Raw genomic sequence first — 23,252 nt, 5'->3', positions numbered from 1 at the left:
TTCTCAAAATGTTCAACATTTTATTTTGTTTATATCTGTTTGTTTTTGATTTTTTAGATTATTCAAGTCATGATATATACTCTTTGGCCAAAACTTAAAAAAAAATTGTATATTCTCCTATCAGATTGTTCTAGGATATAATGCTATATAATTTGTGATTGCCTACATTTTTATAATCCTAAAGTAATTTTTAAATAAACATTTTATTTTGGAATAATTTTAGATTTACAGAAAGGTAAAGACGGTACAGTTTCCATATATACCAAACCTAGTCTGCCCTGTGACTGACACTCTACTTTAATATGGTATATTTGCTACAATTAATGAACCAATAGTGATACACTATTGTTAACTAAAAGTCCATGCTTCTTTCTGATTTCCTTAGTTTTTGTAAAATGTTCTTTTCCTGTTTCAGTATCCCTTTTGGGATACCATATTACATTTAATTGTCTCTCCTTAGACTACTGAGAACTACAACATTTTCTAAGACTTTCATTGTTTTCAAAGGCCTTGGCAGTTTTAAGGAGTATTAGCTGAGTAACACATTTTGTAAATGCACTTTGGCTGTAATTTGATGTTTTTCTCATGATTAGATTGGGGTTTTGAGTTATGAGGAGGAAGGTTACAGAGATAAAGTATCTTTCTCATCACATCATATCAAGGGTGTCTAAAATACTTTTACTGAAAAAGAAAAACTAAACACATGAAATGACACATTATCTGACCCATGCTTTCCTAAACAAAGTAGTTCTATTAAAAATAATTACATAAAGAATTTATTTTATGACAAACATCCTGTATATAGAAGGTTAATACTCTATGGCTCTCTATTTTCTTTTTACAGAATACTTAAAACCTTGAAGTTTCTAACTTTGTTAATATAAAATTAAATTGTAGAATGTGATGCCCTCTAAAAAGTTTAGGGAAATACCTCCATAACGTATGAATTTCTAATTTCTACTTACAAATATACTATAGTTTAAATGAAGGCATCTGCAGGTTTAGGTTTTTCAATCAAATTTTGCAATAAAGCCAGGAATTAATCTCAAGGATAGCAAATACTCATCCTCAACTTTTTAGACTTGATGGCTCCCAAGGCAACAATCTGGATACATTCATTCACATTAACTGTTGTCGTCAATGTGATTAGCTCAATATTACACATTCAGGTGACACTTGACAAGGAAAACATGGTTGTAAAATTGGCTAATTCCAGCTCAAATACCCTTTCAGTATGCCAAATAGTTTCAAACATGTAATAGTTATTATTAAAATAGACCACTAGAGTAAGGATGAAATAATAACCACAGACTATTAATGGTCTTTTAAAGAATTGATAGGTTGATGAGTGCCTCTATTTTTCAACCAGAAATTGTAGGCCTACTGTACTGGGAAAAATCTTTATGCAAAGATATTTAAAAATTATTTTCAGAAAAAACTCAAGAGCTACATTTTTTTTTGACTCTGCCTTTCAATCAATAACATTTTACAAAAGATATTGCTTCACAACATATTGAGACTCCATTTCTTTATCTCTGTTTCTCATTTTGAGATTAACCACTACTATAGTTTATATTTTAAGGTTGCTTTATGGGGAAACTAAGTATTTGGAGGGTATTAAAGTTAAATGTTCACTGAAGAATTAGTAAGACTAGCATTATTGTATTGGGAACACGGGTCAAAAGTACATTTCTCAATCCGGGCACAGTGGCTCACGCATGTAATCCCAGCATTCTGGGAGACCGAGGCAGGTGGATCACCTAAGGGCTGGAGTTCGAGACCAGCCTGGCCAACATGGTGAAACCCCGTCTCTACTAAAAAATACGAAAATTAGCCAGGCGTGGTGGCGGGCACCTGTAATCCCAGCTACTCGGGAAGCTAAGGCAGGAGACTTGCTTGAACCTGGGAGGTGGAGGTTGCAGTGAACCGAGATCATGCCATTGCACTCCAGCCTGGGTGACTGAGTGAGACTCTGTCTCAAAAAAAAAAAAAAAGTACATTTCTCAGACATTTACAGTATCACTGATATTAAAATTATATTATATTGTTAGTACTCACCAAATAGAAATTTCCTTTGCAGTAATATTTGCTGAAAAAATGTATATTCTACTAAGACGATGCCTTTTTTTTTTTTTAAATGGAGTTTTGCTCTTGTTGCCCAGGCTGGAGTGCAGTGGCATGATCTCTGCTCACTGTCACCTCCACCTCCTGGGTTCAAACGATTCTCCTGCTTCAGCCTCCTGAGTAGCTGGGATCATAGGCGCACCACCACACCAGGCTAACCTTTGTGTTTTTGGTAGACATAGGGTTTCATCATGTTGGTCAGGCTGGTCTCAAACACCTCCTGCCCTCAGGTGATCTGCCCGCCTCAGTCTCCCAAAGTGCTGGGATTACAGGCTTGAGCCACCACCACGGCCGTCCAATGCTTTTATTTTTATATAATTTGACTTTATTTGAATTTTGTTTTCAATTGAAAAAATAAAATCTCTGGCTCGATTTTATTTTTTTTAAGGATCTGTTACAAGGATTGATGTGTCATCCTGAGTTCTGAGGATTCATCAAGAAACAAAACAGAATCCCTGTTCCTGGGGAGTCCCTAGTATAGTCAGAATACATGGGAGACTTGTACATGAAGACATGCATGCTAAACATATTGATGAACATGCAAATAGCTTACAGTGTTTGCACGGAGAGAAGGGATTAAAGTCTGTGATAAAGAAGTGTTGACGAGTAGACACCTAAGGCCTAGTACAGTACACATTGTGGGCACACAGGACATTTTAATTACAGTGATGCACCCCCTAATGTGTTCATCAGTGCTGAACCACGTGTCGGAGGGTGGTCCTGTAGGCTTTCAATACCATATTTTTACTGTACTTTTTCTATGGTTAGATATGTTTAGAGACACAAATACTTACCATCATGTTACAGTTGCCTCCAGCATTTGGTATAGTAACATGCTGTGTAGATTTATGGCCTGAGAACAATAGGCTATACCATGTAGCATAGGTTTGCAGTAGGCTACACATCTAGGTTTGTGTAAGTATATATTAGGATGTTTATACAAAGACTAAATTGCCTAATGATGAATTTCTCAAAATGAATTCCCTTCTTTAAAGGATGTATAACTCTATTAACAAATTAGTGAGTAAAAGGGGCTCTTGATCTTGGGTTGGGAGGATAAAACGAACTTCTACAAGTAACCCAGAAGGTGTGAAGTAGAATGAAATACATAGAGGACTGCAGTCATCCGTGTGCTAGATCAGGATGGAGAGGTTAAGTAGATGCAAAACTCTGATGCGTCATGTAAATCTTGAAGTATATGAACATGATTTGTTGAGTGGATGAGACCAATGCAAGATAATAAAGAGGAAAGTATTGCAGTTAGTTTTTAAAAGTTGACTTTATTTTTTAGAGCAATTTTAGATTGGCAGCAATATTGAACAGAAGGTACATAGGCTCACATATACTCCTTTTTCTTACATATGTGCAGCCTCCCCTCCTATTAAAATCCCTCACCAGAGTGGTACATTTGTTACAATCAACAAACCTACATTGACACATCATCACCCAAAGTCCACAGTTTAAATCAGGGTTTATTCTTGGTGTTGTACATTCTATGGGTTTGGACAAACGTATAGTGTTGTGTATCAACCATTATAGTATCACACAGAGTGTTTCACTGCCCTGAAAATCCTCTGTGTTCCACCCATTCATCCCTCCCTCACCCCCAACCGCTATAGACAGCTGATTCTTTTACTGTCTCCACAGTTTTGTCTTTCCCAGAAAGTCATAGTTGGAATCATGTAGAATATAGCTTTTTCAGATTGGCTTCTTTCACTTAGCAGTATGCATTTAAGGTTCTTCCACGTCATTTCATGGCTTTATGGCACAATTTGTTCTTTTTAAAAATATTTATATTTTGGCTGGGCGCGGTGGCTCATGCCTGTACTCCCAGCACTTTGGGAGGCTGAGGTGGGTGGATCACAAGGTCAGGAGATCGAGACCATCCTGGCTAACACAGTGAAACCCCATCTCTACTAAGAATACAAAAATTAGCCAGGCGTGGTGGCTGAGGCAGGAGAATGGCGTGAACCCAGGATGTGGAGCTTGCAGTGAGCCGAGACTGCGCCACTGCACTCCAGCCTGGGCGACAAAGCGAGACTCCATCTCAAAAAAAAAAAAAAAATTTACATTTCACCGATTGATTGATTGATTGATTTAAATTGACAAGTAAAAGTTGTATATATTTATTTTGTACCACATATTGGTTTGAAATATGTATACATTGTGGAAAGGCTAAATCAAGCTAATTGATAAACGCATTACCTCACATGGTTTTTTGTATTGAGAACACTTAAAACCTACTCTCTTAACCATTTTCAAGAATACAACACACTGTTATTAACTATAGTGACCATGTTGTACAATAGACCTCTTAACTTATTCCTTCTAACTGAAACCTTGTGTGCGTTGACCAGTATCTCTCCCCAAACCTCATCACCTCCAGCTCATTTCTTTTTAGCATGGACTAACATTCCATTGTCTAGATATACCAAGGTTTATGTAACCATTCACCTACTGAGAAACACCTTGGTTACTTCCAAGTTTTGGCAGTTAGCAAAATGCTTTAAACGTCTGTGTGCAGGTTTTTCTGTGGACATCAGTTTTCAACTCATTCAAGTAAATATCAGAGAGTTGATGGCAGGGTTATATGGCAACAGTATGGTTAGTTTTGTAATGCATTGCCAAAGCTGCTGTACCATTTTGCATTCCCATCAAAAATATGTGAGAGATCCTGCATTGCAATTAGTTTTGTGCTTTAGAAAAATTCTTCTGATTAAAAGTAAAGGCTGGATTGAAGAGGAAAAATGTTTGAGGTAGGGAAAATTTATATTTTTTACTCTGTCACTTATGTTCTTATTACTTAATGATTTTATATATAGTTATTTCACTGCCATGTTTGCTTCCAATTGTATGAGCAGTGATTTTTTTTCAAACTTTCTACATTTTAATTTGGCCATGTCATTTCTAAATTAATATGATTTGTTTTCTAGCTGCTATTTTGGGTGCCCCATTTAGAAATCATCCTGATAGAATCGTCTTGGGTTTTTCATATCTATCTATCTATCCATATATCTATATCTATATCTATAGATATATATCTGTTTATTGCTCTTCCTACCTGTTTGTTAGATAGGTAAATGTGTAAATATTTACCTAATAACCTAAATATCTAAATGCCTGCTAAATGTGTTTTTTTTGTTTGGTTTTGTTTTTGGGTTTTTTTGAGACAGTCTCCTTCTGTTGCCCAGGCTGGAGTGCAGTGGTGCAATCTCGGCTCACTGCAATCTCCGCCTCCCAGGTTCAAGTGATTCTCCTGCCTCAGCCTCCCTAGTAGCTGGGATTACAGACACAAACCACCATGCCTGGCTAATTTTGTATTTTAAGTAGAGATGGGGTTTCACCATGTTGGCCAGGCTGGTCTTGAACTCCTGACATCAGGTGATCCACCCACCTCAGCCTCCGAAAGTGCCGGGAGTACAGGTGTGAGCCACCGAGCCTGGCCTAGCTAAATATGGTTTTAAGTGAGAAAGAAAGCAAAGCACTAGTTGAAAATGTGTGCGAGCTGGTATGCAGGCAAGAGGGTGTGCTCCTGTAATCACTCCCTTCCCTCAAAACCCCCAGTATATTATACAGGGAGGTAGAATCACACTGTGGCATATATTTAGATATTTTCTTTGGTATGCCTCATTCCACTGAGAATCATAATAATATTAAATATACCTGTCATTGTTTTGTTTAATTGCTTTCTGTGGTTCTTTAAAATTTTTCCTATCACAAATCTGGATGTAATTTTTTAAAAATAATTTATCATTTCAGTCTATATAGTTCTGTTTTATTTCTATTGAATGCGCCAAAAAGTATTCAAGTAGCATTTTTTTAACATTTTTAAATATTTGAAGTTCTGACTCAATGATAATCTCTCAGCAGATTGACACACGTATATGATACCTGTGGTGTTCTCCTGGATTTTGATAAAGCTTATAATTTCATTTACATGATCAATTTTAAGAGCTATTTTTGTGTTATAATTTCACATATAAATTATACCCTGTATGTTGTCATTTGGTAGAAAAACAGACATATTCTCAATGGTCTGAAACATATCTCACTTCATCCCAGGACAATGATATGAAGAGATGTACCAATATTTATTTCCAAGACTTTTTCTTGTCTTGCACAACTTTCTGAAGGAAGGTCACAATGGAGGGGCTGATTTAAAGAGCAAAAACTCACATGCTGGTTTAGGGATCATATGCTTTCAAACAATGGAAACACCTTTAAAACAACAATTACATTTTAGCATGGCCTTCTTCATTGCTCCTTTTCAAGTTTAAAAATGAAAACTAACATCCTCAGTGACTTTCAGTGACTTTTTTTTTTTTTTTTCGAGACAGAGTCTCACTCTGTCATCCAGGCTGGAGTGCAATGGTGTGATCTCAGCTCACTGAAACCTCCACCTCCTGGGTTCAAGTGATTCTCTTGGCTCAGCCTCCCAAGTAGCTGGAATTACAGGAGCCCTGCTACCACACCCGGCTAATTTTTATGTTTTTAGTAGAGACAGGGTTTCGCCATTTCATCTGAAATTAAATGTCCGTTAAGGAATGCATACTGGTTATCACTCACTTCTAATGAAATTATATTTTTCTTTGATATTGAGATATATTCAATGTGTCAACGTTGTTTAAATTCTCCATCTGACTTAGAAAGATAACATTCTAGTGTTTTTGTCAGCGTTATATATAAATTTATTATGTATATACTAAGTATATACTGATTGCACAATTAAATGTATTCAGGGTTTGCCTGTAAATCTGATATCTTAATTTTTTTGGTTACTTAGCCAAATATTTTAAAATGAAAGTTAGAATAACCAAGGTAGAAAAGTCCATAATAATCGTTCATCAGTGGCAGAATTAACTTACTTGCAGGGGTGGTAGTAAAAAGTGTCACACTGTTAACCTAAGTGAGAAAATATAGCCATAGCTAGAATTTTTCTTCCACATAAATCAGACCAGCATATGCATTCAATGACAGTTTACTTGATTTTTTTTGCTTCTTCATTCTAATTTTTGTTAATTTTAATTTGAGGAAGAAGAAGCAAGACCCTTGTTAACAGGGGAATTTGAGTAGTTTTAGCTCACCCGTGGTTACCCTGTTTTATTAAGTAATAGCAACACTTTCTTTTTGTGTTTTTTTAAAAATTGTGATTATATTAGTGTACACTTTTTCCAGCAATATTTTTGTTATTTTTTAGCAACATATTTCCTTTATTCAGCATTATATTTCTAAGAAAATATTTACAAGCCAAGAGTATGTCTAGTGTTTCTATTTTTTCACATAATATATTAAAATTTTCAACACATGAATTCATATATTTATCATTAGTGCCACACTTGGTTGTAGACAACTTTTATGTCCATATACTTCTTTTTTTTTTTTTTTGAGATGGAGTCTTGCTCTCTCACCCAGGCTGGAGTGCAATGGCACGATCTCTGCTCACTGAAACCTCTGCCTCCCAGATTCAAGTGATTCTCCTGCCTCAGCCTCCTGAGTAGCTGGGATTACATGCCCGGCTAATTTTTGTATTTTTAGTAGAGACGGGGTTTCAACATGTTGGTCAGGTTGGTCTTGAACTCCTGACCTCGTGATCCACCTGCCTCGGCCTCCCAAATTGCTGGGATTACAGGTGTGAACCACTGCACCCGGCCTATATACTTTTTTTAAATTTTGCTCTCCCCCAAAATCTTTCACTTGTCCTCATCTTTTCCAACAAATGAGGAATCATCATCTTGTAAAATCTTGAGATTTGTCAGTTTAAAAATGACATTTAACTGTCAATACTGTATTATTGTGAACAGTTGCCTTTTATTTGTCATATTTTTATTTTTAGTTATCAGGTTAATGTATCAAAACCCAATAAATCATAATGATAAACACATGGTAAGATATATTTCCTCACAAGACAAACCTTACATTCACACCATTGTTCATTCAACAGATGTTTGTTGAGTGTCTACTGTGTCCCAGGCACTATTTTGAGCGTTAGAGATAAGCAGTAAGTAAAACAGACAGAAAGTTGAATATGTTTCCCCATCTAAGCACAAGAGCTCATGCTCTGATTTCTATTAATTTTAACTGGTAATAAAATAACTCTGGATAATATGACATGATAAACTTATCAAGAGTGTGCTTGCCTTTCTAGTGCAATTTTCATGACTATCATTTTGTGGCTTTAGACATTATGTAAACCTGTTCCATTTAAAAAATAAATTTATGGAACATAATAATCAGTTTTGGTTATGTTATTTTTCTCTTAACTATTTTTTAAAAAGGACATTGAATACTTTCAATACTCTTTTACCTTCTGCAAAGTAACAATACATAGTAATACTGTATTTGTTATTTCAATGGGCTATTTTTATTTTACTGTTTAAAAAAAGGTATCTCCGCCGAGTGCAGTGGCTTACTCCTGTAATCCCAGAACTTTTGGAGGCCAAGGTGGGCGGATTGCCTGAGCTCAGGAGTTTGTGACCAGCCTGGGCAACATGGTGAAACCGCGTCTCTACTACACAAAAAATTAGCCACGTGCGGCGGCGTGCACCTGTAGTCCCAGCTACTCTAGAGGCTGAGGCAAGAGAGTCGCTTGAACCCGGGAGGAGGAGGTTGCAGTGAGCCGAGATCATGCCAACTGCACTCCAGCCTGGGCCACAGAGTGAGACTTTGTCTCAAAAAAAAAAAAAAAAAAAAAAAAAAAGGAAAACAAAAACAAAAACAATGTATCTCATATGACAGGATTTAAGATTTTCTTCCTCTGTATCTAAGGTAACATATTTTCAGCCCTTACACTCACTGCCTGAAGATTCTCTGTAGCTTTATCTCTGTAGTTCAGTGTAGGAAACCAGACTGTTTCACGGATCATTTTATTCTGATGAAATCATCTTTGCCAATTGAGATTGAAGTATTTAATCATTTCACAGTGACACTGGTGATTTTTATGAACCAAACCACACAGTGAACACTTAGATCATATTAGCATTTCACATATGCTCATGAATAAATTCCTCAAATCATTTTTTGTTATATAAATAGATTTTATTTTTTAGAACCGTTTTAGGTTTCACAGCAAAATTGAGGAGAAAGTACAGGGATTTCTTACATAGCCCCCTCCCCAACAAGTGGATAGACTCCCGTTATCAACACCCCACCACCACCAGAATGGCACATTTGCAATTGATGTTATCTACATTGACACATCACAATTGCCCAAAGTCTACAATTTAGATCAGGATTTTCTCTGGGTGTTGCACATTCTTTGGGTTTTGCCAAATGTATAATGACACGTATCCACCATTATACTTTCATACAGAATAGTTTCACGGTTCTACAAATCCTCTGTGCTCCACCTATTCAGCCCTCTCACCCCCCTCTACGCTTGGCAACCACTGATCTTTTTACTGTCTCCATACTTTTTCTTTTTCCAGAATGTCATAGAGCTGAAACTACACAGTAAGTGAATGACCTTTTCAGATTGTTTTTTTTTTTCACTTAGTCTTATGCATTTAAAATTTCTCCATGTCTTTTCATAGCTTGATAGCTCATTTCTTTTTAGTGCTGATTAATATACCATCGTTTATCTAGATGTGCTGGGGTTTATATATCTGTTTATCTACTGAAGGACATTTTGGCTTCTTCCAAGTTTGGGCAATTTTGAATAAAGTTGTTATAAGTGTAACAAATCACTTAAAAATAATTTTCCGATCACAACTTGAGCATAGGTAGTTTTGGGCTATAATGCTGACAACGATGATGACGATGATGACTGCATATTTTTGAGTAATTTACATAATGATTTAGTAATTTTCTCTGCATTAAGCTATACACTGTGTAATTTCCAGAGCCTACTTGATTGTAATGTTTTTTCCCTTTGCAGTTGTGGTGATATTATGTTCAGGTGTTCATTTTCTTCCCTTTGTCTTGGTGTTCTCCTGCCTTAGTGCTGTGGTTTATAGCCAAGAGCTATTTTCCCCTCAGGAAAATTGAGACATTTTGATTGCACAACCGACATCTGACATCTAGTGGTTAGAGGCCAGGGATATTGTTAAATGTCCTATATTATACAGGACAGTCCCCTTAACAAAGAATGATCTGGCCTCAAGTTCAGTAGTGACAAATTCGAGACACTCAGATTTAGATATCTGGCTCATGTCCGGTACCCCACTCATTCATGCCTTTGGCTATTTTATTGACATTAGTAGGTGTGTCTGGCTTATCATCTCATTGTTTTTTTAAACATTAGGAATAGTACCCTGTCAGAGTCTAAAGTTGAAGATCAAATAAGTCTTCACAACACATGTACTCCTGAGATCTCCTTTGATTCCAATATAGAAGGAGTTCTTAACACTGGATATCTATCAGAATCACCTGCAGTTATTTTAAAAGTGTAGATACAATTAGCATGACAGAGGCCTGAGCTTCTTTTTCTCTCTCACGTTAACCAGATGATCCTAACGTCTGGCCATGGTGAAAACCATTATTAGAAGTTGCATTCCCTCAGCTATTGTCTATCTATTGAATCTTTGTTTAAAATCACGGGATTATTAAACTCTGAACTATTTCTGCCTTTGATAAAATTTAAAGATACTTCCTTTGTTGTTAAAGTGGGAAACATGATTGGATTGCTACTCTTTAAATTCATTCCAAGATGAGAAAATACTACCAGAATATATCACTGTGAAATATAAGGTTCTGAGCTAAGACTTAGCAAACTATTTTTATATCCTGTGCCTTGAAACAGTGAGAAACAATGACCTGAGTTCAATCTGATAGAATATTTTTGGTTATAAAGAGACTTTGGATACATCAGAACATCCATTTTATTCATTTCACTAAAGTTTAAATGTGCCTCATATCTGAAACTCTTCATTATATCATAACATTCCATTCAATATGTGGCATATGTTTTCATCACTTAGTTCAGAGACTCAGAGACTTGTGCAATCAGAGTCAGCTGGCTTCTTTTCATCAATGCTGCTGACTTCCAAGGTGTTATTTTTACCTCTACTGGTGCACATCTGCTGAAGTTGCCACAGAAAGTCTAGACCTCAACAGGGTGTGATTTTCTTAGACATTAAGTCTAAGTTCATAGGAGTTCAGATGAAAAACCAATTACATTTTACAAGTTATTTTCAAGTTAAATACACTGCAATCTCAATGGCTACATAATCAGGAAGCAATAATATGTCGCCTTTTTCTATAGAACATGAAACCTTGCCTCTTGTAGTTCTGTTTCAATTTCTCTACCAGATTTCTAAAAGTGATTAGAATATCCAGATTGACATCAAAACAATAATTACATGTGGTTTTATTTAATTTCAAGCGATAAAGAAATAATTCATAACAATTTTGTTGAATCAAATGCTAACATGTGGTAGGATCTCAAGAAATTTATATTGAGTAAAAACAAAAATCAAGCAGGAAATATAGTAGGAGGATGCTTGTTTTGCCAGACATTTGCATGTTCTGATGAAATGCTACTAAAATGATTATGGGATAATGGAATATGTCAGATATTAATTAAATATATAGCACACAATCTTTATCATTTTATACCAATTTTACTATCAAAGATCAATGAATTAACTAATTCAAATTAAGGAAGTTTTACTGAATTTTTTTTTGTGGGTCAAGAGGATTTAGTCAGCATTTTACTATATGTGAGTGATCCTAAATAATGACCAAAATGAGAAAGGCCAATGAGGCCACTTTATTTATGTAATTTCTACAGAACTTATCTTCCCTTCCTAGAATTACTATAAATTAAAATTCAGTGTCTGTTCAAAGCAATAAACACCAAATGGGACAGAAATAGTTTCCTTATGTCCATTCCTACCCTTTGAAAGTACAAAGTAATACATTTTTATTAAATCAGACTATCTCCTCTCTTTGAGTTACTGCTTACATTTCCTGCTAAGTGACTTTATATAGAACCTTCCCCTTGTTTACATCATAGCCCTATGAGAAAATTATCATAATTTCCAGCTCGCAAATTACGAAAGTGACTATGAGGGATTAAGTGATATGTCAAACTAGTGACTAGATCATCTGATTTCAAGTTCAGTAGTACTTTTATCATTTTTTTTCATTTTTCCACCATGTTTCCCAAACAGATATTATGAAGATGATTTCAGAAAGTGTTTAATCAAAAAACAGAAATTAATAAAGGCACACATATACAAAAATGGTTTTTAAAATCAGAAAAATTTTTCACATTCTCAGAGTTTATTCTAACAAAAGTAAGAGCAGCTTATTAATTTATTTAACATTCAGATGACAAAATATATATATCCATGATATGCCTCAAAATGTGAAGTTAGAAATAAATTTATAATTATGGAATATTTTATTTATTACATAAAAAGATTTTCTATGTAGGATTACGCATAATCAATTTGAATAATTCTTCAATTTTAGTAATCATCAGATTCTGAAATAGAACACAAAATGGAAAGATCAAATTATATTTTAGCTTCTTTAAATACTTCAGTGAATACTTTAGTGAACGGCTACACCCTGAAATGCCACTAGTTTACATTCAAAATTAGAAAATAAAGACTTTTGCATTTTTCTAGAACAAAACTTATGCATTAATAGTAATGAAAATATTTTCTCACCGCACTGATTTACTCTATATCATCCAGCTTTGTTAATTTGCTGTAACATAGCTCAGAGTAGAAAGAAGATGTAAGTCAGTCCTGTGGTTTCAGAAGTTAGACCTTTTATTGCCTTGTAAAGTAGCAGTAACAACACACTTCAAAGTGTTCCAAGCTACTTTGAATCTAAACCTATTGAATTATAAGTCCCATTCTACAGTGAACAGCATCTTCAAAAGAAGCTTTAGAAAGATCCCTAAGGGTAGAACAAATGAAAAATAAGATAGAAAGGATGCAACCACAAGGATGCTGATTACTCTTCCATGGATTTCAGAGTTGCTTTCAGTCCTCCAAAGCAATGTGCTTCAGGCTGCCATATCATGTTTATTGTTCTAGAGACTATACATTAGCCTTGAGATCTACAATTGCAAATAATTAAAATGTTAATAAAAAAGATTTTTTCCCCCAAAGGTGTTCTTTTAAGAAGATTTCTTCACTTTCAGGGTGGTTTCCAAGAATTTCTGGAGGCTTTTTTCTAGAGAGAGAGCTCATTTTGAATAACTTTCCCTGACTCAAGAACTCATCATTCTTTTAATTTATCCAAACATGAAATGAAATCTAATTCCTTTATTCTATAAGACTATATAGAATTACATAATTACATAGTATATACAAAATATATGTAGCAACAGTAGTAATCACATTGATATTTTCAATGATAAAAATAGCTAATATTTTTGTCAGAGCTTCTTATGTAACAAGTTTCAACGCTAAATGCTTTTCATGCATTATCTCATCTCAGGCTCACTTAAGCATGTGAAGCCAATTTAGAGTTATTTCCATTTTACAGAAGCAGAAACAGAAGTATAAAGAGCAGACTACACTCAAGCCAGCTGAAAAGCCTGTGCCTTTCATCAGTGTGCCTGAAGACCCCCTTTTATTGCTAAATGCACGTGATATTTAGTTTAGGATCACAGTAAGTGGTATGCCAGTGATTGTTAAATAAACGGAGAGATAGGTTTCTACCTCTTGCATATTAGAATCCAATGGCAAAAGATGGAAGATGACCTGCATTATATCATAGAGTTTATTAGTGTTAGAGGTGAATGGGTATTGCCACTTGGAGTATGCTTATCCATGTTCAGAGGCTTAGCTGACCATTGTCACTTAGCCTGGGTGCCTAAGCAATGATGTGATAGGGTAGGGAAGGCTTTGAGAGGGGAGAAATTCTGAGCTGACCCCTCCACTGTTCTGTGAGCTTCATCTATTGATATGCTTCATTCCACGTTCCAGAAAGAAAGGATAAAGACCACTTAAAAATATTAATATTATCCTTTCACTCTGGGGAAGATGAGTAAAATGTTTACCATATACAGTCAAGTGTGTCTAAAGACCAAATATTCTCTAAATTTCCACCTGGGCTATTTTATTCTTTTAATCAGTAAAATAAGGGGGAAGTGTTATTGCCTTACGTGACTGAAATCCTGCCATTAATCTTTATGCATATTTTGCCTCATAAGTGTTTGTTCAGCAAGACTAAAATAATTCTAAAAGGAATGTAAACTTTGATATTATTTTAAAAAAGAATACCTTTTTTATGATAGTTACTCTCCTTCCTTCGGTGACTTAAATAAATTAATATTCAGCAAATTTTATTTGCTAATATTCTTAAGGCAGGGTTTGTTTCATCTTAGATGTATAAAGTATAAATATGTCCGCCAAATCTTAGTTTAAGGACATTGTTGAGACAGATGTTGACCCCAACTATTAGCATGTCATAGTAGAGACAAAAAGGAAGTAAGAGTTGAGATGAGATAAAACAATATTATTAGAAAACATGTGTTTGAGAATGCTCTGGGTTTTTGAAGTACTGGGGCATTTAGTAACTGCTATTTAATAAAAAGGTTTGATCTCCTGCCTCTCTTTATATTTGTCATATAAATTCCTTGCTATCCTTAATCCCAGTAAACTCTATGTTAATCGCAATATCACTTTAATATACGTGCATAAGTTCTATCATGGGATTGATTCCCATTTTACTATTTTGCAAAAGTGCTAATTTTAGTATATATTATGAGGGTTATTGAATAAGTTTGACTTGTTTGAGATTTCACCTAAATCGTGGGGTAAAATCTAGCTAATAACTCATCACAAAAGGGATGAATAGGGTTGAATAAGAGGTCTAGTTTCATTCAGTATATTTATTATATGCTGTACTGCTATTTTGAAAATGTGAATACTTGAGGTGTTAAAAGTTTAGCCAGAATGCACTAGTGAATCTATTCCAGTCTTTGATCAAAGTGTACTTCTGAAATTCAGAAGAACCAAATATCTACAGAAATGTAGATTTTGGCATCCAGGGGCTATATTTCAGACAGTTTTCTGTCTAATGTCTATCATCCATCCACTAATTCATACATCTACATGTCCTTTTATCCAGCATTTACCATGTGTGAACTAAAGCTTCATGTAAATCCATGCTTAAACCAAGTATTTTATTCAATTCTATCTAGGATACATGAACACCTTGTATACACTTTATAAATATTAAAAATTGTTTCTGAAATGTATTTTTAAAGCTTGGGTATTTTCAAAATTAAAATAATATTTTACCATATATATATATAAGTATATATACTATATATAAAATATGTATATTAACATGCATAAAACAAAACAGACTTAAGTTTATAAAAATGTTATAAAAGAAGAGTACACACTAATATTATATACTAATGTGATTTGAGAATTGCCATATTTGTTAATGGTAAACATGATTAAATAGCTTAAATATTTGTGACATGACATGATGACAGTTTAGTCCTACAGAAATTTATTGACAGACTTTTAATTCTCCTGAATTCCTTTTGCAAAGTGAATACTTTCTAAATACCCAGGAATATTTTCTAAAGTTTAAAAAAAAATCTGTGGTGAGATTTGAAGGTTAAATACATGGATGAAAAGGCATGATAATGCAGATGGATTATTTTTTTCTTTGTACATCAGAACTTCTGCCAAGATATGATTTTCCAGCAGGTTTATTCACTTAACCCATTATGCACACTATTTCTCAACCTTCTGTGCTGCAAATCAACAGTGTTATGATACTGACTTATGTACTGTATCCCATAAACTTCCTATAATGGAGCTTTGCAGATTAAACACAAAATTCTTCTTTTTTGTGTTTCTCCATTTCTTTCTCTTTTGCAGTTCATTATGCTGACATATCTTTTCATGTTGGCCTGGCTGGGAGTCACGGCTTTCACCTCACTGCCAGTTTACATGTACTTCAATCTGTGGACCATCTGCCGGAACACCACATTAGTGGAGGGAGCAAATCTCTGCTTGGACCTTCGTCAGTTTGGTAAGTGGATATTGGATCTCTTAACTGTAAAACACCATCCCATATTGTGTTACCTACATAGCTGCCTCTAAAATATTATAGATCACTTTGGAATTATCAGTACCTTTTCTACCACAGAGATAAATTTATCAGAGTATTACTGCTAAGGCTATTCTCTTTAAATTTAAAGTAGAAAGTCAAGGGTGAATGGATGTTAATATCACAACATATACACATGTATATTGACCAGGATGTCAGATCACATTACCTGATATTGACAGCTTAGAAGTGTGGTTTCCTTTTCTTGATTCCTTTGCTCTTTTCCAAACTCAACGTGATGTCTGCATTCTACTTTTATCCTCCCATGATAAACTGCACAAAATGTCAAGTCTACAATAAAGATCACCTAAGAAGGACACAGTTCATTGTCTTCTGAAATGGGAGGGCAGCATCTTAATTAGCATTTAATAATAATAAAAACAAAAAAACCGCTAACTAAATTAGCAGTCTGCTTTGGTTATTTTCATTTAGGGCTAAAATCTCATGTAGTAATAATACTCATATGTATATGGGTTTACCATGTATAGACCCTATTTTAAGTATTTCACATGTGTCACATTGTTTACTTCTCATGACTCTATATAGTAGGCCATACTGTTTTCTTCTTTTGTAGATGACAAAACTGAGGCACAGTGGGGTTGTTCAGTGACTTATCCAAGTTTATACAGCTAGCAACTGACAGAGATAGGATTCAAACACGGGCAATGCAGGTTGAATCAGAGGCTGTGTTCTTGCTCATAAGTCAACTGCCTTTCATATTAAAACTTAGTACTGAGCTGGAAGTGGAAGGGTAGAGTATAATCTCAGCCTATTTGAGATTCTATGTTATCATGTGTAACATTATGGGAGCTACAGAATTTATAAAAGACATGCAAATCCATATTTGCAAATGGATTATTTTTTCTCTGAACAGACATTAAAAGCCAACCTACTAACACCTGGGGACACTGAGCATTTTTCTCTAATGAGGTTTCCTCATACTTCAGAAAAGTAGGAGACATTTCACTTAGATGGGGTATGAAGGGCTTGTGGCTTTACGGTTATGCTGTAAGTAGATTATAGGGTAGCCAACTAGCTGTGTGTTCAGAACAGTGGCTCACCCACCATCCTACAAGATGAAGCCTTCAGTCCCCGTGTAGTGTGATCCACTACAGTACACTAGTTCGCATTTAATAATAATGAAATCAGACGGGACATGGTGACTCATGCCTGTAATCCCAGCACTTTGGGAGACTAAGGCAGGCACATCACCTAAGGTCAGGAGTTCGAGACCAGCATGGCCAACATAGTGAAATCCTGTCTGTACTAAAAATTAAAAAATTAGGCAGGCATGGTGGCACATGCCTGTAGTCCCAGCTATGCGGGAGGCTGAGGCAGGAGAATTTCTTGAACCCAGGAGGCAGAGGTTGTAGTGAGCTGAGATGGTGCCACTGCATTCCAGACTGGGCAACAGAGTGAGACTCCATCTCAAAATAAATAAATAAATAAATAAAATAATGAAATCAAAGAGTGCCAAATAAGTGAGCAGTCCTCTTTGTTTTATTTTAGTTAGGGCGAAAATCTCACGTAATAATAGTACTCATATGTACATGCGTATGGGGGGAAAGCAGAATAATATGCTCTATGGGTGACGTTCTTGGCAAGAGGGAATATGGACATTGGGCAGGATTTACTCTCAAAATCAAATCCCCTGTAAATATTGGAAAAGGAGCCCACAGCAAATGCTACTGGAGGTCACTGCAGAACAGCTGCTTAGAAAGCCGTGGCTCTGCTCTCTGCCCCTTGTCCTAAATGTCTTCCTTTTATTCTGCTGATCCTAAAAGTTAAATTTGGAAAATATGTGATTAGCCTCTCAAATAGGGTTGCCAGGTTAAAATACAGGGCACCCAGTTAAATTTGAGTTTCAGATAAACAAGCTATATTTTTTATTACAAGTATGGTACCAAATATTGTATGGGATATAGTTATACTAAAATGATTTGTTCTTTATCTGAAATTCAGGTTTAACTATCTCTGGCCACCAAAGATACCCATCCATTTCTTTGTGTGAGATACATTCAACCTACCCCAAGTTCCAAAGGTTTCATCCCATTATGGCATCAACTCAAAGTCAAAAACCTTATTTCAATCTCATTAGTTCATACCTCTGATTGTCTTTAAAAAAAAAAAAAGAATGTGCTATATTATTTCTTTCCATATTATGTAAAGCATAAATATGTGGTTAAAATTATTCTTTGAAGCTTACCAATGTTTACAACATATTTATCAATATTTATCCAAATGTACCTTTTCTTTTATGGATTTGAAAGAAAGAGAAGGCACTTTTTAGATGTCATGCAGCCTTTACATGAGCTATTAAGACGTTCTGTTTAGCTCTTAATATAAAATCTATTGCTGCATAGTATTTATTTGCCCTCCAGATTATATGTCCTGATAAGACTCCTGAATGTATGTATATAACCACATTATTATCAAGAAGCATCAGAAGAGAACCATTCCTCAAACATTGTATTAAGATCAATTCAGAATTTACTAATATTCATCAAAAAGACAATTGCATAGATAAGAATATACTTTAATTTCCCTTGTTGCAGAGTTGTCTCCTTAGTATATAGACGCTATCTTTTATTTTACAGGAGACTAGGTATTTAATATGTAATAGGAACTCTCAGCCTATAATGGCCATTATACCTACTTAGTGGAGGTATGCATCTCACTCTTCATTCCCATGCATGTAATAAATTTATGCATTTCGAACAGTTCTAATGGCACACGGAGACATTACTTGATATAGTTGGAGGATTTATAGATAGCATATCATATTAGGATTTGCTGTATTTCAAACTGCATCATGAAATAATTTTATTTGTATTTTTGATGCTTTTATTATGATTTCTGTTATCCTCCAATTTTATATTCTGTGATTCAATTACATTGGATGTATTAGATGTTTATCCCCATAACTTTATGTGAGGAAATGTTGAAACTGATCCTGATTACATCATCTAGATGTAAGGTTTAAAACTTTCCTCCATTACAACCTGAAGACTTGATAAAACTTAAGAGCCAACACAGAGAGAAAGTAGGTGGGGCTTCTTTTAGACTTTTAGCCAATCCTACCTCTTATTCAGCACACCCACACATGTTAGCGAGAGCAGCTTGTTTTTATCTTATTTCCATAAAGCACTTCTCAGTAGGATTTCATTTCATTTATTTGCTCACACTATTTTTGTTGCTGAAAGCAGGGATTCGATCTAGGTCGCAGTGCTCGCCACACAGAAAGCCAGTCACTGAGACAGAAAGTATTGCCAGGAAGGAAGGCTTTTTCAGGCACTGCAGCCGAGGTGGATGGGAGATCAGTCTCAAATCTGTCTCCCTACCACTAAAATTGGTGGTGGGGTCATATAGTGAATAAGGAATGTAAAACAGGAATTAGGGGATAAGGAGGTAACCATGAATGAGAGTCTGGCATCTCATTGTCTAGATGTGGTGATCTGATGAGCTTCAGTCCCTTGCCTGATGGTGAGTTTCCTGAGGGAGGAACTCAGATGAGACAAATGTAAATTTCAAGTTTTAAGACCAGCAGGGTTAATTTCTATGTTTGCTCAAAAACCCACAAATATCATTTCCATGGGACAATTGGGTTGGTTTCATTTTCAACAAATATTTAAGGAAAAATTGTGTCATGTGCTAGTACTGCTCAATTTTGAAAGAAAAATATCTTCATGACAAAAATATAAAATGAAGTTTGACACTTACATCATGAACCTGGCTCATCATACTTTCTCTAGAGAAGTCAGCCGAGACCTAGGAATATTCCATAATTTGTCCAAGATGTAACAGAAGATAGAGTTGAAACTAGAAATAAATAGCGCTTTTAACCTAAGTGTGTGCTATTCAAAAGGACACTTTATGTTTGCATAAAAATTAGATACATATACTCCTAATAGGAATTCTTTTGTATGTCTAGCTATGTGTCATTGCTAATTACTGAACTATATTCATTTCTGCTAAATAATTTAATAATTCATTTGGTAAAATATTGGTTATATTTTTCTTGTGTAGGCTAAGCCTCTGTTTGGTATTCCCATGTTAGGTGACATGTCAAGGGGGAATTGAAGTCACAGATGGAATTAAGGTTGCTAATCAACTGATTTTAAGAAAGTAACGAGCCTGAATTATCCAGGTGGCATCAATGTAATCAGAAGCATCCTTAAAAATGAAAAATAGGGCCAAAGGAGAGGAGTCATTCAGAGGCAGATGGACTATAGAGGAAGGGTATGAAAAGATCCATTGTTGCTGACTTTGAAAATAAAGAAAACCCCCCTAGAGCCAGGGGAAGTGGGTGGTCTCTAGAATCTGCAAAAGGACATGCTGGTATTTTATCATCTTTAAAATTAGCAACGTAAATGATAAATTATTTTTAAATTTAAGCATTTATATTTCATAGTAGGGAGTTAATTCCTATCATGCTATCAGACCTCAGAGTGTCATAAGTATCTGCTCATTCTGCTTAACTCCAACTGTCACTTACAATTTTTGTTTGTTTGTTTGTTTGTTTTTTGAGATGGAGTCTTGCTCTGTCGCCCAGGCTGGAGTGCAGTGGTGCGATCTCGGTTCACTGAAACCTCTGCCTCCCAGGTTCAAGCCATTCTCCTGCCTCAGCCTCCTGAGGAGCTGGGATTACAGGCGTGTGCCACCATGCCTGGCTAATTTTTGTTTTTTTAGTAGAGACGGGGTTTTACCATGTTAGCCAGGCTGGTCTCGAACTCCTGACCTCAAATGATCCACCTGCCTTGGCCTCTCGAAGTGCTGGGATTACAGGCGTGAGCCACCGCACCCGGCCTACAATTTTCTTAAGAGGAATTTACAACCCTAGGAGTCGCACTTCAACTGTCCAGTAAGCACCAAAGGTTTTTATTGCCTTAGTGATGAAAGTCATAGGAACTGTGTACACACATTACGCATCATTTTCTCTGAAGTTGTTCATATTTCAGGTACAAATAATTCTCACAATGCCAGAAATATATTACTTGTGTTTAGCTAGCATGAAAAATATAAGGTACTAAAGAAGCCCGTTACTGCAACTTTCATGCATCAAGTCCTCCCTGTTCTCCCCAATTCTCTTTGCACCCAGTTCTTAATGCTTCTCTTGCCTAGTTTTAGCTTATTATTTTTATTATTTTTGAGACAATCTCACTCTGTCGCCCAGGCTGGAGTGCAGTGGCGTGATCTCATCTCACTGCAACATCCACCTCCCGGGTTCAAGCGATTCTCCTGCCTTAGCCTCCCAAGTAGCTGGTGCCCACCACCACGCCTGGCTAATTTTTGTATTTTTTTAGTAGAGATGGGGTTTCACCATGTTGGCCAGGCTGGTCTTGAACTCCTGACCTCAGCTGATTCGCCTGCCTCAGCCTCCTAAAGTGCTGGGATTACAGGCATGAGCCACTGCGCCTGGCCACTCTTGCTTATAACTTGCCTTTTCTCCTAATTGCTTTGAAGAAACTGAAAATATCAGTCTGCACCTTTCAGCTAAAAACTTTTCCATAGGTAATAAATATATATATTCAATATTTAGAAAAATTGATATAAATTTGAATAATGTTCTTAATTTTTGGTGAGAACAATTTGGCCATTCATAGACAGATATATAAGAATCAAAATAATCAGGTTTTCAAATTTACACTGCAGCTCATCCTCCACATGCTCACTTCTACAGCTTCATATTATTCACATGTTGATTTTTAAACTACAGTTAATTTTTAATATATATTATATCTATTTGTTATATATGGTATACTTATCACAAAAACTTTATTTTATGTGTGCGTGTGTGTGTATATATACACATATACATGTAGCATCAGGAGTACTGGAGGTTCAGTAATGATGTTAGCAGTGGTACATCCATATGGGCCTGCAGCAACCTCACTTCTTGCCTCCTCAGAAGGAAGAATTCAACTGAGGGGCATAAGGCAGAGTAAGATACCGGGGCAAGTTTCAGAGCAGGAGTGAAAGTCTATTAAAAAGTTTTAGAGCAGGCTGAGGCAGGAGAATGGCGTGAACCCGGGAAGCGGAGCTTGCAGTGAGCCGAGATAGCGCCACTGCAGTCTGGCCTGGGCAAAAGAGCGAGACTCCATCTCAAAAACAAACAAACAAACAAACAAACAAATGGAAAAGTTTTAGAGCAGAAATGAAAGAAAGTAGAGTTGGAAAAGGGCCAAGCGGGAGACTTGAGAGATCAAGTACCCTGTTTGATCTTTTGACTTGAGGTTTTATACATTGGCCTTCTTCTAGGGTCTTGCATACTTCTCACCTGGTTCTTCCCTTGAGGTGGGCTGTCCGCATGTGCAGTGGGTGGCCAGCACTTGGGAGGGACCGTATGTGCACTGTGTTTTCTGGAGTTGCACACATGCGCATTTGAGTGTTCCTAGAGGAAGGTTATATATCAGTTATACTCTGCCATTTTGCCTCTTAGTATGCAGGCTTGAGCCCGCTTCTCCAACTCCTGAGTTCAGATCAAGAAGCTGCCGATCACCAGCTACAGGTGTTTCTTTATTAGGAGCCAGCTGTGACCAATTATTATTTTAGAAAGACAGTTAACAACTACCTGACTGTCACCTGATGGTGGCCTGACATCCTTGGTGGGCGGTGAGTTGGGGGACTCTCTTGCTCTGCTCATGTCTGACTACCTACTGTAACAATAGTATTTTTTTTTAATGATGTAGAAAAATTGCACTGAGTAGTTGTCATTTGAAGGACAGGAGGAGCTCAGCTCTGGGAATATTCTTGTCAGAGAGAAGAGCCGGTGCTAAGTTACCAAGCCAATATGATACCTGGTTTCTCAGGAAACAACAGGGAAGTCAATGTGTCTGAAGTAGAACAAGACAGTAGGACAAAAGACTGAGATGAAGTCTATGAGTTCCCATGATGTACCATCTTGATGAATGCATTACAGAACATTATAGGTGTGGGGTTTTATTCTGAGGGGAGTAGAGAGTCATTACAGATTTTGGCAGAGGAAGGAGATGGTCTGACTAATAATAGAAGGATTACTCTAGCTGCTACTTGAAGAATGGTTTGTAGGAAGGGTAGAAGCAAGGAAGCCAGTTAGCAAATGATTGTATTAATCC

General features: G+C 36.0%; 1 protein-coding gene across 8 annotated transcripts in view; it reads left to right on the top strand.

Annotated features, from left to right (window-relative positions):
* Positions 1 to 23,252, top strand: part of GPM6A (glycoprotein M6A) — a 368,138-nt gene that overhangs the window by 334,818 nt on the left and 10,068 nt on the right. For all 8 annotated transcript variants that reach the window (XM_057302219.2, XM_008977078.6, XM_034959451.4 and 5 more), the window contains exon 4: positions 15,927 to 16,080. In XM_057302219.2, the coding sequence (XP_057158202.1) occupies positions 15,927 to 16,080 (154 nt within the window). The remainder of the gene's footprint in view (positions 1 to 15,926; positions 16,081 to 23,252) is intronic.

The sequence above is a fragment of the Pan paniscus genome, chromosome 3 (genome assembly GCF_029289425.2).
Source record: "Pan paniscus chromosome 3, NHGRI_mPanPan1-v2.0_pri, whole genome shotgun sequence".
Classification (NCBI taxonomy): Eukaryota; Metazoa; Chordata; class Mammalia; order Primates; family Hominidae; genus Pan; species Pan paniscus.
This window is presented reverse-complemented; position numbering and strand designations above follow the sequence as displayed.